This window comes from Camelus bactrianus, chromosome 14 (genome assembly GCF_048773025.1).
Source record: "Camelus bactrianus isolate YW-2024 breed Bactrian camel chromosome 14, ASM4877302v1, whole genome shotgun sequence".
Lineage (NCBI taxonomy): Eukaryota > Metazoa > Chordata > Mammalia > Artiodactyla > Camelidae > Camelus > Camelus bactrianus.
Genome location: NC_133552.1, coordinates 68,163,817 through 68,184,531, shown reverse-complemented (window position 1 = coordinate 68,184,531; position 20,715 = coordinate 68,163,817). Strand labels below are relative to the sequence as shown.

General features: G+C 45.7%; 1 protein-coding gene across 1 annotated transcript in view; it reads right to left on the bottom strand.

Annotated features, from left to right (window-relative positions):
• The window catches only part of MYO16 (myosin XVI), a 437,386-nt gene that overhangs the window by 98,303 nt on the left and 318,368 nt on the right, over positions 1-20,715 (bottom strand). Inside the window, exons 26-27 of the mRNA XM_074378522.1 lie at positions 19,739-19,819; positions 19,280-19,485 (exon numbers count right to left, since the gene is read on the bottom strand). Coding sequence (XP_074234623.1) covers positions 19,280-19,485; positions 19,739-19,819 — 287 coding nt within the window. The remainder of the gene's footprint in view (positions 1-19,279; positions 19,486-19,738; positions 19,820-20,715) is intronic.

Below are 20,715 nucleotides of genomic sequence, written 5' to 3'. Positions count from 1 at the left end.
TTCGTATCACTTGATCTTTCTGTGGCATACGAACCCCCTGGCATCTCCCTCCCTGAAACAGTCTTCCTCTGTGTCTGCCTCTCACCTGTCCCACACATTCCCGGTCTCCACCCTGCACTTCATTTCCTCCATCCTGCTAACCGTTGTCTGTGCTTTTTAGTAGCACTTGCTTCCTGCCTCTCCCAAATGTCTTAATGTCTTCCCCAGTCACAGCAAACGTACTCAAGGCTGTAACAATCTCTTATAAACCAATGTTTTAAAAATTTTGTGTATGTAAGACACCACAGTCACTCCCCTGAACGTCACACCAATGTGCTGAATCGCCCCTGGACAGGCAGATTGGATGTCCCAAGCACAGCTCCGGATCAACCCATTCCACTCCCCACTCCTGCCCCATACGCTCCTATTTGTGGTCAACTTTCTATCTACCTCCCTCCCTGGCACCTGGAAGTCTGGAAAGACTGGTCCATCAGCACGTACTGACCACTTCACATCCTAAACATCTATCAAGTTTATATTCTCTTCATTTCAGTTAAGTACATGCCATGAAGCCTCAACCACTTCATTCTCAATGACTGGACTCCATCCTCTCCTACATGCACCTCAGTTTTGTCAAACTCTCACAATTTCTCCGACATTGTTGAGGGGCTCCCCGCCTTCCGCACAGGGTCCTGGACGTTTACAGGCTTCACGAAGCGGTCCTCTCTGACTTCTCTGAGTTAAACATCTCCTGGCCATTAGGATCGCGGGCTTCTGCACGTTGACTTTTACTGAGCTCACCCTTCTCCCTCACTGTTGTGCTTCTGCACGTGCTTGGGGTGGGGGGTGGCAATTGCTCTTTGATTTCTTTTCTGGTTAACACTAAGTGGTCTTCAAGAATCGGTTCGATGTCATGTACCCCGGGAAATCTTGGGAGCCCCTTTCCCGGGAAGCCCCCCTGCCTGGTCCAGATGCTGCCTGCATCCTCCTGTCTCCTCACTCCCACTGCCGTCTTCCGTGTCCCTAGCGCCTGAGCAGAGAACATTCTATGCCATCCATATTTTTATCCCACAGTACCTGGTATACTGAAACCATTCAACAAGCTATTGTTGAATGACTAAAGGAGGGATGGCAAGAAAGCAGAAATGAGAGGAGGTGGGAGAAAAATAAAATGTTTTTGGTTATTTAAATATTATTTTATATATTAATATAATTAAATTTATAGTGTTTATATATAAGTATATGTACTTTTAAAGCAAAAATACTTAAATAATGCTATTTAATATTTAATATTATTTTAATAATAACTCAGGGATACTGTTTTGCCAGTGACCAGCCCTTTATATAAATATATAAAAATTAATGATTGTACCATCACACAGCATATTAGTGATCAAATGAAAGCACAATTTCCTAGTCATTCACTTCCTGTTTGTATCTCTAGCTTCTATCCAGGGGAATTGGCCACTTTCGTCTGACTGGCGCCTGGTCAGCACAGCGGAGGTGGGCGTCCCCGTCCGGTTCGCAGGGACCCCACCCCACAGCAGCGAAGCGGCGCCGGTCGCCTTCGCAGCGTCCGCCCCGGGCGGAGGGAGCCGGCGTCGCCGGGGGACTGGCGACGGCCACTCCTTCTCCAGACCGCTCCAGGCCCCTGGAGGGTCTCACCGGTTACCCACGAGCACTCTTTTCCTCTTATTCATTGGATTGTTTTTTAAAAATGTTAAAGTACCCATTTTTCTTCAAGTGTGTCTTCTCCCGCACCTTCAGATTGGGTGATGCTAAGACAAGCCTGTGGCTGATTTATTTAAAACCATTTTTAAGCTATCCAAGCATCATCTAAAAATAGGACTGCTGAGTGGGTCAACTTCAGTGAAAATGACAAAGTGGATCAGGCTTAAACCCGCGTTGCTACGGGGCGCACCGCACACGTGCCGCTGTGGCAAGGCGCGGGCCGCCTGCAGGGCCGCAGTCTCTTACCAACGGAGACGGGGCGTGAGCCGCGACCTCGGTGGAGTCCTCACACCCTCTGCGTCTCGTCCAGACTCTTGCAGATACTTCAGGTGCCCCCGAAAACCCTCTCACGGTGTCATAGCTGCCACCTGCCCAGATCGGGACACTCAGAAGTTCACGGGGAACCTGCCATGTGAAGCGTGGAAGTGCGGTGTCTTGCTCACCGACGCCTTCTCGGGAGTGTTTCTGGCCAGCATTAAGGGTGACTCTCTCTACAGTGCTCCTTAGAGGCCGTGGAGATCTGACACCCCCCCACCCATCTTTTCTCTTCTTGGCTGTCTTCTCATTGTGTCTTTGAAAAGTTCTTGACTCTCTCATTCACACCTCAGTTTGCACAGTCTTTCTTCCACCTGGAACCCTCAGGGGGTCACTAATTTCACAGCAGAGAACCTGGGCTCCTCCTTTCTGATCCTCTGCTGCAGAAACTCTTCTGACCACAGTTCCCACGAGTTTTAAACATTTAATGCCTATTAGCCACAGGACCCATTCCAAGTCTCGCACCTGACACGTCGTTCCTGCCTTCCTCCCTGCTTTCATTTTCTTGATGTATTTGTGCTATTGCAACGAGAAAGTCCTCCCAAACACTTTAGGGTGCTTCTCACTCCCTTCCCTTTATTCAAGTCAGATCCCGAGATCTCACTCCAAGTCTGGGGTTTCCTCCATCACCTCCTGCAATGAGCTTACTTCTCATGCTCGCTCGAGAATCTTCTAGGCACTCCTCCTGATGGGATGAGAGGCTTTACTTCTAGGCTGTGACAGCACCCTGGTACCACTGCGTCTCATGCATCTCTTCCCTCAGCTGAACTGAGAGATACATCAGGCTTGGGCAAGACTCATCTTTGCATCCTTAACACGTAGCCCGACCTCAGGCAGTTTGCAGGAACTCCGCATTAACTCCAATGAATAACTTTTCTAGAGATGTCTTTGAGCGTTCAAGCTTGCAGGTCTTTAGAGGGCACTTGGGTAAGATTAAGGGCAAGAAATAAAATAATCTTTAAAGGAAAATAAAGTACAGCCATCATGGAACGTTGTACTTTGTTAGGTTTCATGTGCGATCACTACTTTTCTTAATTTTAAATACTTCAATGAATGACATATCTGCAGCTTCACATGAAGACTTTATTTTTTTAACTAAATGAATGAATAATGTATGGGAATCCTGAAGAGAGAATGTAAGATATACATACAGCTTATACCTTTCAAACCCTGTCTTACTCTGGTTTTTTGTTTGTTTTTTGAAACACCAATTGTTGCTAGTTATATATAAATATATATATAGTGTATATTATATATAACACTGTATATGCTATATATATGTGTGTGTGTGTGTATATATATTTTTTCTCTGACCACTGAAATGGAATGATAATAGCACACAGTAAAGGCCAAAAGTGTTTCCTTAAATCCTAATTTTTGAGCCTTATTCAATGACCTATTAAATGTCTGATAAATGGTTATAGCAATATTTGCAGGTAATGGTTATAAATATTTACGAGATAACACATGAGAAATGTAAGTGAAAGTTACTTTTTAAAAAGCTATCTCTTTATCCTTGTTATGTATTAATTTTTGAAATACCTTAAGGATTATTTTTTTTTATGTCTTAGGGTTTCCCTAGGGTAAAGCACTGGTGATCAGAGAATTGGGAAATTTGCTACTAACTCTTAAAATTCACTGGGGGCAAAGCAGGTGAAGTCTTTTTTTCTTGAGTCAAAGTATTTTTTCATGTGGGGTAGGGGGCCGAATGCTCATAAGTCTATTCAAAGCTTTGCACATAAATATGCATTTCTGGTCATTTTGGTCATAGAAGCTTCCAATCCATGAATTCCCTAAAAATAGGGAAAAAGTCATCAACTTCCTGGACAATTTCTAACGTGCTTAATTTTAGCTTAATTAAAATCCCATGCACATTCAAACAAATACAGTGTCCGCCTCCACTTCCCACCCAAACTCTTGTCTAGCATCATCATTCTATAAAATGCCAGCTGCTCTGTGTTAATTTTTACACCGAGATACAAGTCTGTTTAGGCAAAGGTGGTATACATAATTGGAAGAGCAAAGAAGAAAAGTGTACCACCATCCAAACTATCAAAAATGACCTTTGAAAAGATACAAGCTTTCAAACAATAGGATCATTTTAGGAAGTTCTCTGCTGTGAGAATAGATGATAGGTGCTCACATGACAGCCCAGGAATGATTCAATACATAAAATACCATCCAGTAGGAAATCAATGTGAAAAATAAAAAATAGGGACCACTTGTACTCTCCATCCTTACACAACTTAAACCCCAACAGCACGCGTGAAGCAATGATTCTCAGGGACCCGGGCACCAGACAGTGAACACTGGTGACCCCTGAGAGGGAACAAGTCAGTTAGGGCCCTAAGACCACCCCCAGCCTCCTCCATCCAGGGGAGGCGCTGGCTGAGGCCTGAGAAGGAGTCCCAAGTGAAGCCTGAGGAGCTCCCTGAGTTGAGGAGATGGCCCTGGGGGTGGGGGACGCCAAGCCAGCTTGAGTTCACAGCAGATAATCTAAGAGAGAGCTGCACAGAAAGAAGATTCCAGGGCCCTTCAGAGCCCCCCAAGTCTGCCACAGAACACTGATCAGCACATACATGTGAATACACTGCCTATGACCAGGGAAACAACCGCCCAGCTGGAGGGGAGGACACCATCCCCAGTGCAGAGGCGGGCAGTGAGGAAGGCCCTTCCCGGCAGCCAGAGTGAAAAAGTCCACACCACGGGGCACTGGAGAGAGGACTCAATTGTTTTGCATCCGTAGCACGACATAAAAAGGCCCAGACTACATGCTGATCTGCCTCTACCTAAAGAAGCATGTGAGTATAACTGCAAAAGAACAAATTTTTTTTCCAAGTAACTTAGTTGTTTCGAAGACCAAATTCAAGAATATTTATAGAAATACAAAAATACGCATCACATGAGAAAGTAAAATTTGTAATATCAGTAACCAATCAAAAATTGCCAGGCATGCAAAGAAGGGGAAAAACGTGAAATGCTAATCTGTCAACATCGACCCAGAAGTGGCAGGTAATGGAATCTGTAGACGAACAGACACTAAAATAAAGATTAAACATATCAAAACCCTGAAGGATTTTAAAAAGATCCAAGTTCTAGGGATTACAATTCCAGTAACCGGAGCAAAAGATGCACAGGATGGGATTAAGTGCAGATTAGACTCTGCGGAAGAAAAGATGACTGAGCTTGAAGACACGGCTGCAGAAACCACCCAAACTGCAACACTGAGGGAAAAGACAGAACAAACACGGACATCAGCGATCTGCGGGACAGACTCAAGCATCTAATTGACACGTAACTGTAGAGTCTAAGTGAGAGGAGACAGAAGGTGAGAAAGAAAAAATTCTCAATAAGATTATGGACAAAAATTTTCCAAACTCGATGGAAGCTGTCAACTCATAGGTCCAAGGAGCTTGATGAACTGTAAGCACAAGAAATATGAAGAAAACCTCTCTAAGACCATCACACTCAAATTACTCAATCATCTTGCAAAATATATTTGGAAAGTGAAGGTGAGGACGTACAACACCAAGGGTGAACCACGATGGAAACCACGGACATTGGGTGACTAGGATGTGTCAGCGTGGGCTCATCTATTGTGACAAATGTACAGCTCAGCTGGGGGATGCTGACCGTGGGGGAGGCTGTGCATGCCTGGGGGCTGGGGGTATATGGGAACTCTCTTCGTTTCCAATCAATTTTTTGTGAACCTAAAAGTACTCTAAAAATAGTCTGTAAGGATAAATAAACTGAAAAAAAAGGTGAAATACGTACATAGTCCGTACACACATAGCTCGAGGGGAGCTATGGGTTCATAAAAAGCCTGACTGTGTAATTTCCCAGAGCTCCCCTCCTTCCCAGTCTCACTGGTGCTTTCTTGCTCCCTGAGTCTCCACTTTCCCGTGTTCCAGCCGGAAGTCTGGGGCTTTATTACCCGTCCCCATTGTATGTCTGCACCTGGGACTGAGATGCAGGTTGACAGGCAAGAGAGAAGATCAACAGGGGTTCATCCCACCCTCTTGGGACCACTGCTCTGAATTAGGTGCCCATGGGCCCTCTGACATAGGACTGCTTGTGGGAGGCGGGAGAGAATGAAGGAATGAAAAATAGTCTATTTCCACATGCTTGGAGCTTTACTAGTTTCGTGTCCTGCACCTTGTGCCTGGAGTAGAGAGCGCCTCTTGGAGCTGTTTCTGTTTGCACCAATGCCCACTTCTGGGTTTAGAACTGCCTGGATTCCAAGCCAATGGATACTGAAAACATGTGGTCAACTCACCATCAATTCAATGATGCAATTTCAACAAGTAGAGGGAAATTTATATGAAATTTATATGAAAAGAAAATAAGGTTTCACATTGCTTAGAAACTACAAATCACTAAAAGCCAACCAAAAATGAGGCAACGTGAATATCCCAAGAACTATTAAATAAATTGAATTCATACTTAAAATCCTTCCAAAAAAAAACCTCCACACCTAAATGGCGTCTCTAGCAAATTCTACCAAAAATTTAAAGAAAAATCAACACGAAGTCTATGCAATCTTTTTCACAATGCAGAAGATAGGACACAGTCTTGGAAAAAATGTTTGCCAATTAAATGTTTAATACTTACGTGTCTTCAGAATCTATAAAAAACTTTAAAATCAATCAGCCCAGTGAAAAATTAGGCAAGACATTTGAACAGAAAATTCACCAGAGAAGATGTATGGAAAGCAAGTAAGTCCACGGGAAGGTGGTCAACATCACTAGTCAGCAGTGAAATGCAAAGTAAACTCCCAGAAAGATGCGAGCACACATCCACCAGAAGGTTGCAACGAAATGGCCGTGTGTTGGAGAGGACATGGTAACTGGAACTCTCATACCCTGCTGGTGAGGGTGGTGAGGGTACAAAATGATAGGACCATTTTGGAAAGGCGTTTGGCAGTTTTTTAGAAAGTTAAACATATGCTAACCATATGCCTCGGCCATTCCACTCCTCTCCTTTTACTCCCAAAGCCACCCCAAAATGAAAACATGTCCATGCAAAGACTGGTACACGAGTGTTCACACAGCCCTACTTGTAATAACCAAATACTGGGAGCAACCTAAATATCCATCAGCAGAGTGAACATTCAAAAGGAATGCTACCAGGCAAACCATTGCTAACACACAAGTACATGGTTAAATGTCAGAATTATTAGGTTGACCGAAAGAAGCCGGATAAAAAACAGTACACAATCTATGATTCTACTTGCAAAATATTTTAGAAACTGAAACTAATTTATAGTAAACAAAAAGCATCCATGCTCGTTTGGGAATGAAAAATCAGGGCTGGGTAAGAAGCCGAGACCACAAAGGGCATAAGGACTCTTGGGGCCAATGGATACATTAACCATCTTGATTTGTGAAGTGGTTTCTCAGATGTAGATTTATGTCAAAATTCATCATTTTTTAAACTAAAAAACAGGTGCAGTTTATTGCATGCCAGTCATAGTTTATTAAACCAGTTAAATTTTTTTCAGAAATAAATAAATACACATTCATAAAAAGAATTCAGAGAAACTTAACAAAAACTCTGTCCTGGATGCCTACAATAGAAACCAAAGTTCCTGCTTCTTCTGATGTTTAGTTTGCATGTTAAGTAAACACCAGAGGAGTACCTCCTCTTGGCGGAAAAAAGCGAGGAAAATGGTTTCAGCACTTGTTGTTTATCTGAAATTTAAATTTAACTGGGTATCCTGTATCTTACCTGACAACCTTATCTACTTGCCCAGGACCCAAAATATATATATATCTATATTTAATCCTGAAGAGTCTACCGAGCTGCCATGGGTTGAGAGGCACTGATTTAAAGAATTTGTTCTGAAGAATGCTTAGGGTGTGTGTGTGTGTGTTTAATAACAGAACTTACAAACATTAGTGGAGGCAAAGCAGCCCCTGGAGAATTCCCAGTGATGACTTGAACGCTTTCTTCATTACTTCAATAGCAACAGCCTAATTACCAGCCACCGACTTTGCCCCAGGCCTTGTGTTAGATGCCGGGGACACAGCCTGTAACAGGAGACTGGTGTATGTCACTAAGGCTGCATCTAGGTAAGGCTGTGAGTAGATGTGATGGTGGAGTGGGAAGATCAAACTCCTTCATTCAAAATTTTTTCTATTCCAATAACCAAGAGTTGGAACAGGAGAAGATGCCTTTGACATTGCATTGATAGCACAGCAGGTGGCAATGAACCGTTCTCAGTGAGCATGTGCTGTCACTCACCAAGAGGATCCAACCTGTGCTGTGAAGCCAGGGGGCCTGTGAAGCAAGAGTCACAGCTGCCTCATAGAAGAGGCTGCTGCTGGGATGTGAATCACCTGCCATGGGTAAGGGCGCTGGGCTAGGAGCTGGGGGAAATGCGTGTCCTGTTACCAGAATGTGCATGACCAAGCACAGAGAATTAGAGGTCATTGTGTGGAAGGACCGAAAGTGCTGAGCTGTTCAAGTGTGGGAACATGATTATGGTGTCAGTGTCGGCCTTGACGATGTGGCGCACTGGGCATAGGAAATAAGTCTTCCTGTGTCTACACCTGCTCCAAATGCACCTTTCACTGGGACAAGACTAGCAGATTTTAAAACAGCCCATGGACTGACTGTGTTTAGTGAGTCTCTTCCTGATGGTTCTATAAAAGTCCACCTGGAAATGACATGTGGGTCATTTCTAACGGAACAGGTATAGACAGAGCTTTCTTGTTTTACTTTCCTGTTAAGGAAGCATTGCTTTGGGGAATCTAAGTTATAATTGATCACTTCTGTCCCTTAGCTTTGTAGAGATCTAATAGAAGTTCCTTCAAAAAAAAGTGGGGGGGTGGGGAGGACATAATTTTGCCAAATGCCACATTTGGTACCCAGTTCTTGAGTGGGACTCTGATTTTCAGAGCGACGATGATCAGAGCTGGAAAAAGTCGCACTGCTCCATCTCTAACCATCTGTCAGTTGCTGAGAAGGCTCTTCCTTCCTATTAAAGCGTTTTCTTTTTGAGTCCCTCACCACGTGCATTGATAATTTTCAGGTCACTCTGTGTATGATTCATTTTCCGGCAAGCTTCATTGTTTTGAATATATTAAAAGTCCCTTCCTAATATAAGTTACCCCATTTTTGACAGCTGTGAAGAAAATAGCTGAGAAATATGTACAGAAATATGCTGGGATTTTTTGGTCATAAATGGAGAGAGATCTGTAAGCCTATTAGTTTAAAGTTTAAAAACATATTGTCGTCACCCTATTGGTAAAACCATGGATTTTAAGAAGCAAAGATTTCCTAATAATAAAACAAATTCCTTTTATTCCAAAATTGGTTTTTGCTCAAGATAGAAACCTTATTTTATTATTTATTATTATTTGTTTTATTATTATTAAACTGTGCCAAAGGCAAGACTGGAATCATTATCTTGCACTACAGTTTAAATGGCTACCCTAAAATGGAAGTATTTAGGCAAAATGAAACTGTACGTTTTAAGGTGGTGAGAGAATGACAACCAGTTTGGCCCACTAATGCATCCTGCAGAGGGTACCAGTGAATGCTGCACCGTGGACGCACAATGCAGAGCTCAACTATAAAACCATACAGAAAACTCAAGCGTTACTCCCGTCTTAAATTCAACAGAACTTGCTGGCCGCCTAGCGCGTGCACACAGTAGCAGGTCTTCCTTAACAGAGCTCGCAGTCTGCTGGGAACGACAGAGGTGAAAGGCTCCTGGCAGGGAAGTGCGATGAAATCACGAGAAAATAAGTGCAGGGTAAAGACAGTTCAGGTGACCGATGTCCTGGTTTGCCAGGGACAGGCCTAGTTTACACAGCTTTCCTGTCAAAATTATTAAGAGCGTCGCATTTCACTCTAAAACATATCCTGATTTGGTCAATATACTACATGATCACCCTTGTCACTGGCAACATAAAATACGAGATTCTAGAATAATTCTGCCTATAATTTGCTGCTCCAGAGGCTAGGGACAGAGAACCATATTTAGTATGTGCAAAATTAGTGCCCAGATAATCTTATGTTTAATATTTACTCATTGGAAAAGCGAAGTTGATGAGAGAGTTGGCACTGAATAAACGCAACATACGAGGTCTAAATCAGTCCCGTCATTAAGGCGTCTCCTACAGACTGAATGCTTGTGTCCCCCTAGAAAAAATTTGTGTTTTGAAGCTCTAATGCCCAATGTGACAGCATTCTGTCTACAGAACCTTTGGGGGTAATTAAGGTTAAATGAGGTTATGAGGGTGGGCCCTAATTCAGTCGGGCTGCTGCCCTTGTAAGTAGAGACACCAGGGACTTTCTGTCTCTCTCTGTCTCCCTGGCACCTTGGTCTTGGGCTCCCAGGCTCCAGAACCATGAGGAAGTAAGTGCCAATTGTTGAAGCCACCCAGTCTAAGGTATTTTGTTATGTTGCCCAAACAGACTAGTACAATGGCTAACTGCTCGGAATGTTACACGGAAGGGTCCCAGCTCGACCCAGATGTCTGGGCCTTTTAGCTAACTCTGAGCCAAGTAACAAACATGAAAAGGGCGATTCGGAAATAGGCATTTAATTTCTGCATATGGAATTTTGGACATTTAATTCAGAGAGGCAACATAATCAGATTTGGGATTTCAATTCCTTTGGAACTGAGTATATCTGGACTTTACAAGACACATTAATCTTTGACCTTTCATTTCTCACTGGGAACTTAGTAACGGGAAAAGATTTATAGTCCAATTTGCGAATATTCAGGCTATTGGGATTTTATTATTTGAGTTGCTCTTTTGTTTTAATATTTTCATTTATTCTGGTCACAGAATCCCTGCTGGGCTCTGCTGGCTAATGCGTCAGGATGGGGCTTGGGATGGGAAATAAAATGCATTTACAGTCTTGAATACAGAGTGGCCTTGAAATCAATTAAAGTAATGTGTTGTTGGCCCGCTTCAGGATCTTTGGGTACAAAATCTATATTGCTTCTCAGTGGTCCCAGAAAGATACACGAAGAAGCAGTGGGTGCTCGTGGAGACGGGGGAAAGAATATTCTGAAAGACAGATGCCCCACCAGGAGCCGAGGTGCCCCTGTCATCTGCAGGCTTTCTGGGTGCATCCGCTCATTCTGAACATAAGACAATGCAGAGACTGGGCCCAGGACACTTCCTCTTCTTTCCTGACGTTTCCTGAGAGACGGAGGCAGGGTGACACTCAGCCCATTTCCAGTCCTTCACAGCTCAGGAGGGGAGGTCAGGGACTGACTAATCTAATTGGGAATTTTAATGAGGGAACAAAACAGGCTTCTCAGCTGCTTGAGAACAAACTGCCCGCAGAGGAATCGCTGTATGCCTTCGCTCTGCACACTCCGAGCCCTGCCCGCGCAGCACCCCCGTGGGGAGGGTCACCCGAGCCCGCGCCGTCTGCAGCCGGTGGGCGCGGGGGGAGCCCCGCCGCATCCTGGGATTCCATCAGCAGACTCTCCTGCCTCTTACACCGAGCAACGTGCTTCAACCCAGGCTTCGTGCACAAGGAAGAGGACACTCTGAACATTTTGTCTTCTCGCTTTGATCAAGAACCGGCTAAGGTAAAGGGTACTGGTTAGGTTCCCTCCAAGGTCCCGGTGACGCCCGAGCTTCTGTGTAGATGCCTGAGTTACCAAGCAGGCGTCATGAATGAAAACTATCAGCTACCAACGGTCGCATGAAATCACACTACTGTGCTGGAGACAGAATCAAACAATTTCTAAGTCGTGAAACAAGCAACTTACAGGTAATTATTTAAAACTGGTTTGGCCCTACAAGCAGGGTCATTTTGGGATTATGTTTTGCCTGATATAATTAAAAACATTCAGCTGCATCAGTAGATGGAAGTGGGGAAGAGGCCCAGATAAATCAAATGATGAACAGTAAGACTCAGGATGCTGAAGACTGACTTTTTCATGCATTACCAAAATTGCATTACAAATAAAATACAACTGTCAAAACACTGAATTCATGTTAAAAATAGTTTCTTGTCTGTTTTCCTGGCGTATTGATAATCACTGGGCTGTCACTGCTTCATAGTGAAGGCTTACCTACGTGGGGTTATGTGTTTGTTTTAAATCATTTGGACTGGTCAGTTTGGGGTCTTGTTCCCGAGGTTGTTAGAAAGTTACTAAAGCCTTTTTAATATCATTTTTTGCATTATTTTAAATGAAAGCATGCAGTGCTCCGTTTTCAAGGAACGCTTTTCTTACTCTTCTCCAAGCTAATTTTTCAGAGGTCACAACTGATCCACCACCGATGCAGCGTCACCACCGTGTGAACTTGCAAGCTTGCTAGGGAGCAACTTCAGTCCAGGAAATTCAACAAAATTGACTGGGTTCTTTTTCGGGAAACAGAGCAAAGCTGATCCAGTGTGAAGGGCCCGGCGCTGAGTTTCAGCGCTCTCCAGGGGTTCTTTGCCCCGTCCCGGTCCCGGTGCCTTCCCGGTGCCCCGCGGCTGTGCCTGGAGGCGTGAAAGGCAAGCGCGCGTGAAGAGACTGCCCGTCGGAGTGGAGCGAGGCTTCGGAGCAGGGCCGCTGTCAGCACAGCCCTCGCATGGGGAGCGGTTAAAACTCCCTCAGGGACAGGGTGAGGCTTAGGACCAGCTCCTCGCTCCTCGGGACCGCACTTTTCGCAACAGTAAAGCAGGCACGCCGCTGAGAAGGCAGCGCGTGGGGACGCGGCGGGGGTTCAACGAGACAAGGCCTGTGAGGAGCCCGGCGCGCGGTGCCAGGGCTCGGTCGGCGCTGGTGAATCCGACCCGCGGCAAACGTAACGCAGAGGCCGAGAAACATTAGTGGCGCAGTAACTGCGAGCTGAGAGGTGAGAGCAGTTACCTGAAGGGCGGTCCTGAGGACAGGGTCACGGGCGCACCGTGCAGGCTCAGGGCCTGAGCCACGGCGGGGGCACAACGCCACCTGTGACGACGCCTGAGATGCTGCTGACGGTGACTTTCCAAGTCACAACGGCATTCTGGCTCAGCAAAGTGCCTGTATAACGTGGGAGTGAATGAACGAATGACGGAGAAGGGGGCGATGAGTGAGAGCACGGATGCTGTCATGGAGGTGACCCCGCTTCCTAGGGTAGAGATTAGGGTCTAAGCCAGGTGGTACACATACAAAAGCAAACGTCAAAGTCATCTCTCATTATCTGCCCCCTTTTCCATGGAACCCCCCCCCCCCCACAGTGCTATCAGAAAGAGGACGAATGGGACTAGATAAAGCGCTGGCTACCCTTGGGTCAAAACCACCCACCTTCTGTTCACGCCAACGAAGTCTGCAGAGCTCGCCTCGCCCGCTCACTCACACGCTGTCTGTGGCACCACGGTGGGGCTGAGCAGGTGCACCGGCACCCTGTGGCCTGTGGCCTGTGGCCTGCGCGCTTCCCACCTGGGCTTCTGTACAAGTTCACAGATGCCCGAAGTAGGTGGTGGGGGATGCGTGACTCATAACCCACTGAGCAGCAGGGCAAGCTCCCGGTAAAGGTCTGCTTAATCCGCTCACACTGAAATGCCCGCGAGAAGCTATTGCTTCCACTCCTCCTTTCTCCGCTGTGTGTCACTGAACAGCCACAGCAGGCCCTGTTTCCTCCCGAACTTCATTGCACCTTCGACGATCAGCCACCCCAGCAGAGTGGTTTTAGCAGAAAGAATATGTTTAGACTCGGCAAAGTTACCCCGAAGAAAACGCACCCTTCGCCAGTCAAATTAGAATATTTAATAGCTCCTGAGCTGATTAATTCACGTTTCTGTGAAAGATGTATTGACACTAACTAGATTCACTTCCACGGAACAAGGAAAACTTTTAGATGATTCCAAACCAGATTGGTACCCGGGGATCCTGCCTCCCTGGGCAGCCACTGCCATTTAGTTTAATCCAACGAGCTGAGTGTGCCTGCATTCATCCCTCTCCTCGCACCCAATTTAATTCAGCAACAACGGTGCCACTTGAACAAGCTGAATGGCTCCACCTCTTTCTAAGAGGGATCTCATCCAGTAACAGTCTCAAAACGCAGACCACGGCCCTCCCCATGCCAAGCACAACACCAGTCCACGAGCTGCTCCAACTCAACAAGCCCTTTGTCTCTTCCAAATGAAGGCACCGCGGTAACGGGTGCACCTCTCCCCGGGGAGATGCTGTCCTGCCCCCACCCCCGGCCAACCACAGACAAGCCCGGAGACAGCTGATGCACGCGGCCCTTCGCGGCCTGCCACCCGGGACCCACAGCTCGGTTCCAGAAGGGGTCCCCGCTCAGTCTGGAAGAGGAGGAACACGCGGAAGGCTGGCACCAGAGAGGAGCAGACAGGCGCAGGACCAAGGTCTGGCACGGCCTTGGCCGCTAAAAAGCCATGGGAATTATCATGTCTCAAGCACACTGGGGATCAAGGAAAGCTCTGAAAACGATGGCAGCATGAGCGCCACACAGGGTACTTTGCAGACGCCTCAGAACCTTTTCTTCAGCATGGCCTCGTATGACCCTTTCCCTCAATTCTACAATTTGGAGAAAAAAAAAAACAAGCCACGCTGGCATTACCCTACTCAGCACTCCAAACTCATGTACACTTATTTGTGAGAGATGAGCTAACAGCAGTTCACAGGTACAGGCATGGCTGGGAAAATTCTTATTGTTCCCAGTCACGTGCATGTTGTCCCTTTAAGAGGATGCGGTGGCTTGTCCCACAGCCGGCCGCTGCTGATGGCCTCCTCCCTAGGGAAGAGCACTCAGCTGCTCTGCGGCTGCTTTGACCAGTAAAACAGAAGGGAAGTGATGTGGCACCAGTTCCCGGCCCAGCTTTTAAGAGGACTGCAAGTTTATTTTCTTGCTTCTTGGAACTTTGAGCCACCAGGTAAGAAGTCCAGACTGTTCTGCTGGAGAGAGAGACCCTGAGGAGGAACATGCAGGCACCGGACACATGAACAGAGAAGCTGCCTTGTGCATCGGGCCCAGCTAGCACCAGCCTCTGCTGTATGCCTGCAACTGATGGAGAACGCCAGGCAAGGATGCCCCACAAAGCCCGGGGAACCCACAGAACAGGGAGAAGTAACAGGCTGTCGTTTCATGCCACTCGGGTTTGGAGTGTTCTGATACACAGCACCTGCTAACAGGTCCCGCGCACAGATCCTCGCCCTCTTACGCGTTCTGCAGTATTTCCTGTGAGCAGGACACTTCTCCACTCTACTGTTGGCCTGGGCCAGGGGACCGCCTTTAACCAACGGAATACGAGAGAGTGACAAATGCCGCGACTCAGCAGAAGTTGTGACAGCCATCCAGCCACGTCTCTTCTCCCCCAGACACAGAAAGAGCACGTCCTAGAGCCGGGCTGGTCCTTAACCCCAGAGTCTGTCGTGAAAACAAGATCTGAGTCAGAGCTGATTCGAGCTGAGGTGTACTTTTTCTAAATGCAGTCAAATACAACGTAAAAGAGAAAGAAACCTTCGTAGTTGCAGCCACGAATGTGGCACTTCATGTTCTACAGAATGTGCTGGTGAGAGCTGCCTTCTCCAGTGCCAGCAGAAAATCCTTACAAACTGAGGAATCCAGCCAGCATTAGAGAGCTACCTGCCCGCATCCAAGGGGCCGACGGCCCAGAGCAGGGGTAGCGATCTTCTTCTGTAAAGGGCCAGAGGGTAAATATTTCAGCTTTGTGTGCGGAGAGGAACAACTGAGGCGGTTACATAGGGATGTATCTGCCCATTTAACATGTGACAATTTAAACATGTAGGAAACATTCTTAGCTCGCAGGTTATACGAAAGCAGGCGGCAGGCCAGACTGGGTCTGCAGGCTGTGGTTTGCTAACCTCTGGTCTAGTGGTTGAGGTCGGCACATAAATGAATAGTTCCAGTGAGCACATAATAAACCTAATACACAAGGCCTCTCTGGAGCTTAGGGAAGAGACACAAGCCAATTTTGGATTTTATGAAGATTTTCCAATGGAGAGGATGCCTCAGTGAATCTTAAATATCAATAAACGTCACTGAGTAGTTGGAGAAAAAAAGGTGGAAAGGATACAATCACATGAACAAAGCCACGGAGTTTTTGAAACCACGTGATACGTGCGTGTAAACTAGACTTCGGCTCATCCGCACAAGAGTTTATCATAACATGCGAGCAAAGCAGCCAAAGCTGCCCAGCATAGCTCGTCTGACTCTGTGGCCTTCTGACACCACAGAAGCACAGGCCCACAAACACAGGCACCCGGCCCGCTCAGGCCGCCACAACAAAATGCCCCAGACCCGAAGGCTTAAACGGCAGAAGACTATTTTCGCACTGTCCGGGAGGCTGGGAAGTCCAGGATCAAAGTGCGGGCCACTTAGTTTCCACTGAGGACCCAAACAGCAGAGAAGGACGCGCTCTCTGGTGACTTTTATTACAAGGACACTAACCCTATCGGATCAGGACCCCACCCTTATGACCTCACTTAACCTTAATTACCTCCTTATACACCCCATCTCCAAACAGGTCTCATTAGGGGTTACAGCTCCCACACAGAAGGTTTTGTGGGGGAACAATTCAGTCAACAGTAGCCCGTAGTCCAGTGATGTACCATGATCTGCACATAATAATTCAGCACGATTGCTCCTTTCCTTCCTCCTCGTGCACCCACACTTGGAGAGTCTCCTGCCACGGAGACAGGCCCTGACATCCGCATCATCAGAAGGTATTGGTGTTATTAGGAAAAGGAATTCAGCAAGCATACTTCTCTTTTAATCAAAATAGGATCTCTCGACAAACACAGTTCTCCAGTTTCGATTAGGAAGCCTCAAAATGATGGACAGTTATTAAAGCCAGGGTTCCAGAAAGCAAATTTGCAACATCATCACATCCGCCTACAGATTCCACAGATGTGTCCGTCATCCGCATGTGTCATCATGCCGGACTTCAGAAGCAACACACATGCTGTTCAAACGAGTCGGTGCTTGCTTCATAACTGGACGTATTTTCCTTCTTTGTCCAGTATTTTCGAGGTAACCATATTCCTTTTTGTAAACTACACAAAGTAATTTGATCAGGTTTTATTCTGTAACAGTTAAGAGAATGTGATAACGAAGAGAAAATAAACGTTTTACACAGAAACTGTTATCTGATACTTTGGCAACCAGAAGCTTCTATTACATGACACCTCTAGGCTTTGTTTATATGGTGATGCTGGCTGCCTAGGGGAATTCCAAAGTTCCGAAGAGCTTTCTGAATAAACATGCTGTATGTTGATGCGACGTTCGGTGGATCGTGTTTTATTCAAGTTCTGTAGAAACTGATCATTTCTGTATGGATCGGTGTTTTTGTGATAATATTCCAGATTGAAGTCCTTCATTTAAGAGGGATCATGACAAATTTCCATGGAAATAAATTAATAATTCCATTTCTGTTGACACGCAATTACAAACAAGGACGACACACTGCAATCACATCTCCTTTTCAGTAAGGGTCTGGTTAAAGAAATGCAAAGATTTACCCAAAAGTATCATTTCCCATCCCCATTAATCTTCTAAACAAACATGATATAACTGTGGTCTCTGTTTTGCCGAAATATTACTTTAAATTGAACAACCATTAGTCTCCAGTGCCAGCTTCATACCGAAAACATTGATTAAACACCCACGAGGCACACGCATGGAGACTGAATAAGAGGGGTCTGCCTAGAGGCCACAGCACAGCAAGAACGCATATACACGGGGAACTGCACTGATACTTAGAGGATGATCACTGCATATACTATTTTAATGCAGATAATTCCTGGTGGAGCATATACGTCAAACTGGACAAACACAAACAACAAAGGTCAAAAAATGTTCTAATCATTATGAAGTATAATGTTGTGTACACACACACACACACACACACACAGCCACGTTCTGCACGCTCTCTGGGAAAAGAGGACAATTCAAATGAGTGCTTGAGCAGCAGGAAGGAAGATTCGTGCAGCTACCGAAGATTATACCAGAGAAACACTGAGGGACATTTTAATGCAAAGTGTCTTTGATTCTATGATTCTAAGACCCTAACAAAATAAACTGAAGAAAATGCATCAAATACACTTTAAAAAACAGGATGAGATTAATCCTATCTCCCATCCAATGTAGGAACCCGTGAGCAGTGCTTCTGAAACACGTGCACACAGATCACTGGGGAGGCTCACAACTTTGCAGATTTAATCCAGTAAATCAGTGAATGCCTGGGACTCTTCATTCTCAGCAAGTTTGCTTTGATCACCAAGATGCATTCACATACTTCAAGCCCTCGGCCGGGGAAACCAGAACAAAACAAAGGCGTTATCCTCCAGTGAGCAGAGGCTCCAGGCCAGTGGTCGTCACAAGGCTGCCCACACACAGCAAGGCCAGCGCCACCCGGGCACTGGTGGGGGACGCTGATCCACAGCCCTCAGCTGCACCTGTGAGTCCGGAACCCTTGAACTGCTGCCCAGGAGTCTGCGTTCTGCCGAGCCTGCAGTGATGCTGACGAGCAGGAACGCTGGAGGACCCCTGCTTCCAGCAAGGCAAGGCGGGTGACAGCGTCACCGTCCCCCTCCCCAGCAGACAAACCAGGGGGCCTGTGGACCCCACTTTCTGCTGGCTGCCATTCAGAAGGGCTGGGATAAATTTGGGAATCTATTATTTTAAACTCGTACATGGGCAGGTTTTAAACTCATTGAACCAAAGATCATTTGTACCTTAGGGGTGGGAAAGCTGACTTTTAATACTTACACCAAAATGTGTGATACTTATAATGTTGATACTATGTTATGTCAATATTGTTTTTAAATTTTATAATTTTGATATAAGATTACTAAATACTTTCTGCTTTCTTTTTCCCCCACCCTCTTTTATTGTTTGATTGTCTAAAAACAGACATTCTCATTATTTTCACTGGCTGTGTCCCAACAAACCTCTATTTACAAAAATAGGTGGTGGGCTGGATTTGGCCCATGAGTGCAGTCTGCCAACTCTTGGTCTAAAAAATATTCTGTCCATAGGTATAAAGGAGGGGGTATCTCATGTGCCACATTTTTATAAATGTTTACATCCAAGGAAATCTAAATTTAAGGGAACGTGAACGTTGTTTCCAAGGTATCGAGTATGTTCAGCAACTTTTTATCTGAGCTTCTCCAGAGCATTTCATTGTATCCCAGAGCATTTTGTTTACTCAGGAGAGAAGAATGTAAAGGATAAAAGAAACGCCAGGAAAGAAAACAGAAGAACCCTGTTCCAACATCATCAGCGCGTTACCCGGAGCAGCAGACACAGGGGCAAGACTCACCTCCACAGGAAGTCCGAGAAGGAAAGGCGGACGGGGTATCCGTGCCGGATGATCTTCACCATCTCCAGGACCCCGATGTACTGCAGCTGGGCTGACACGTAAAAGTTATCGAACACATCTGGCAGCTTCGAGTTATTGGGCTTGATGCAATGAACAAAGTGTGGGGAACACCTCTGAAGCTTCCCCGTAATGTCCAGCAGGGTTTTCTGCGGAGAGAAGCAAAACACGGCTGAGTCCCCGGGGAAGACACCAGCTCGCGATGCAAACAGTTTTTTAGTAAAAATCTTTATTTTCGGTCCTTGGCTTTTATTGACTACACATTCACTCATCTTGGGTGTCCGTGGGCATGCCTACTATTTTAAAGGAACCCAAGTGGTCAAAGACAGGGGCAATTCTATGTAAGCCCTCTACAGTTGATATAATCAAAAAAGTTTTTGAAATCTGAAAATTTCAACTAACCCTGAGTTGCGACGCCACGGTGACCGGACCTCCCCGTTCTAGTCTTTGAAGAAATGTAGAATTTCCTTTCTTTTTTAATAACTGTAAGGAAAACAAAAAGAAAGGGTGAGCAGATTTATTTGACTGAATTCCAGTTTAGAAGAAAACAATTAATCCTCCCATCCAGGGAAACTCACTTACAGGCAGATGCAGACTTAGACTCTTAGAAATCAGTACCAGGGGACTTCCTGCCATGGTAGCCTAAGTCAGGGGGACGGACAGCTTCGTGCAGAAAAACATTACCGCAGCCTTTCAAGTCCATGGCTGTCACCAACCTGCACCTACTTTGACTTGAGAATAAACACAGACCTTGACTTGCGTGGTGGTACAGTCGTCTCAGCCTGGTGTCTGGATCCTAGCGCTAGCTGCCCGTGTTTATCGTGAAATGTAGCTTACTCTGGGGCGAAAGGATGCTATGTTATGTCACAAAGGTTTGATGTTTTCACAGTCATCGGTTTGCCCCCTAAGTTTAACTGTAGTCAGTTTCTTACTCAGTTTTCCTTTCGCTTCCTTTTCTTCTTTTTTTTTAATGACTGAAAGAGGTTAGTAAAGTACTTGCCTGTGAAAAATGACAATCGACGGCTTTCTTTGATCAATAATGACCCATAACTCTTACAAGGAAGAAATTCATACACAGCCAAGACTAAATGATAATGGGGGTTAAAGAAGTCAGTGGAAATGAACCCAGTGGGTGAAGAAGTAAAGGGCAGGAGGCAATTAATTAAATTCCACCAGAGGCTAAAAGAACCCGCAGCCACTAACGTAACCACCACACGCCACAATCTCACAGTGACTTAGGCCAACGCACCTATCGATTCCAAACCATTTCTCTTAAAATAACAGGTCTCAATAGAAGGAAAAAAAAAACAGGTGAAATGTTCTTGTCAATACGGTGCTACTGGGAACAAGGTGACGGCTCATTTCCTTCCATTAGGTGA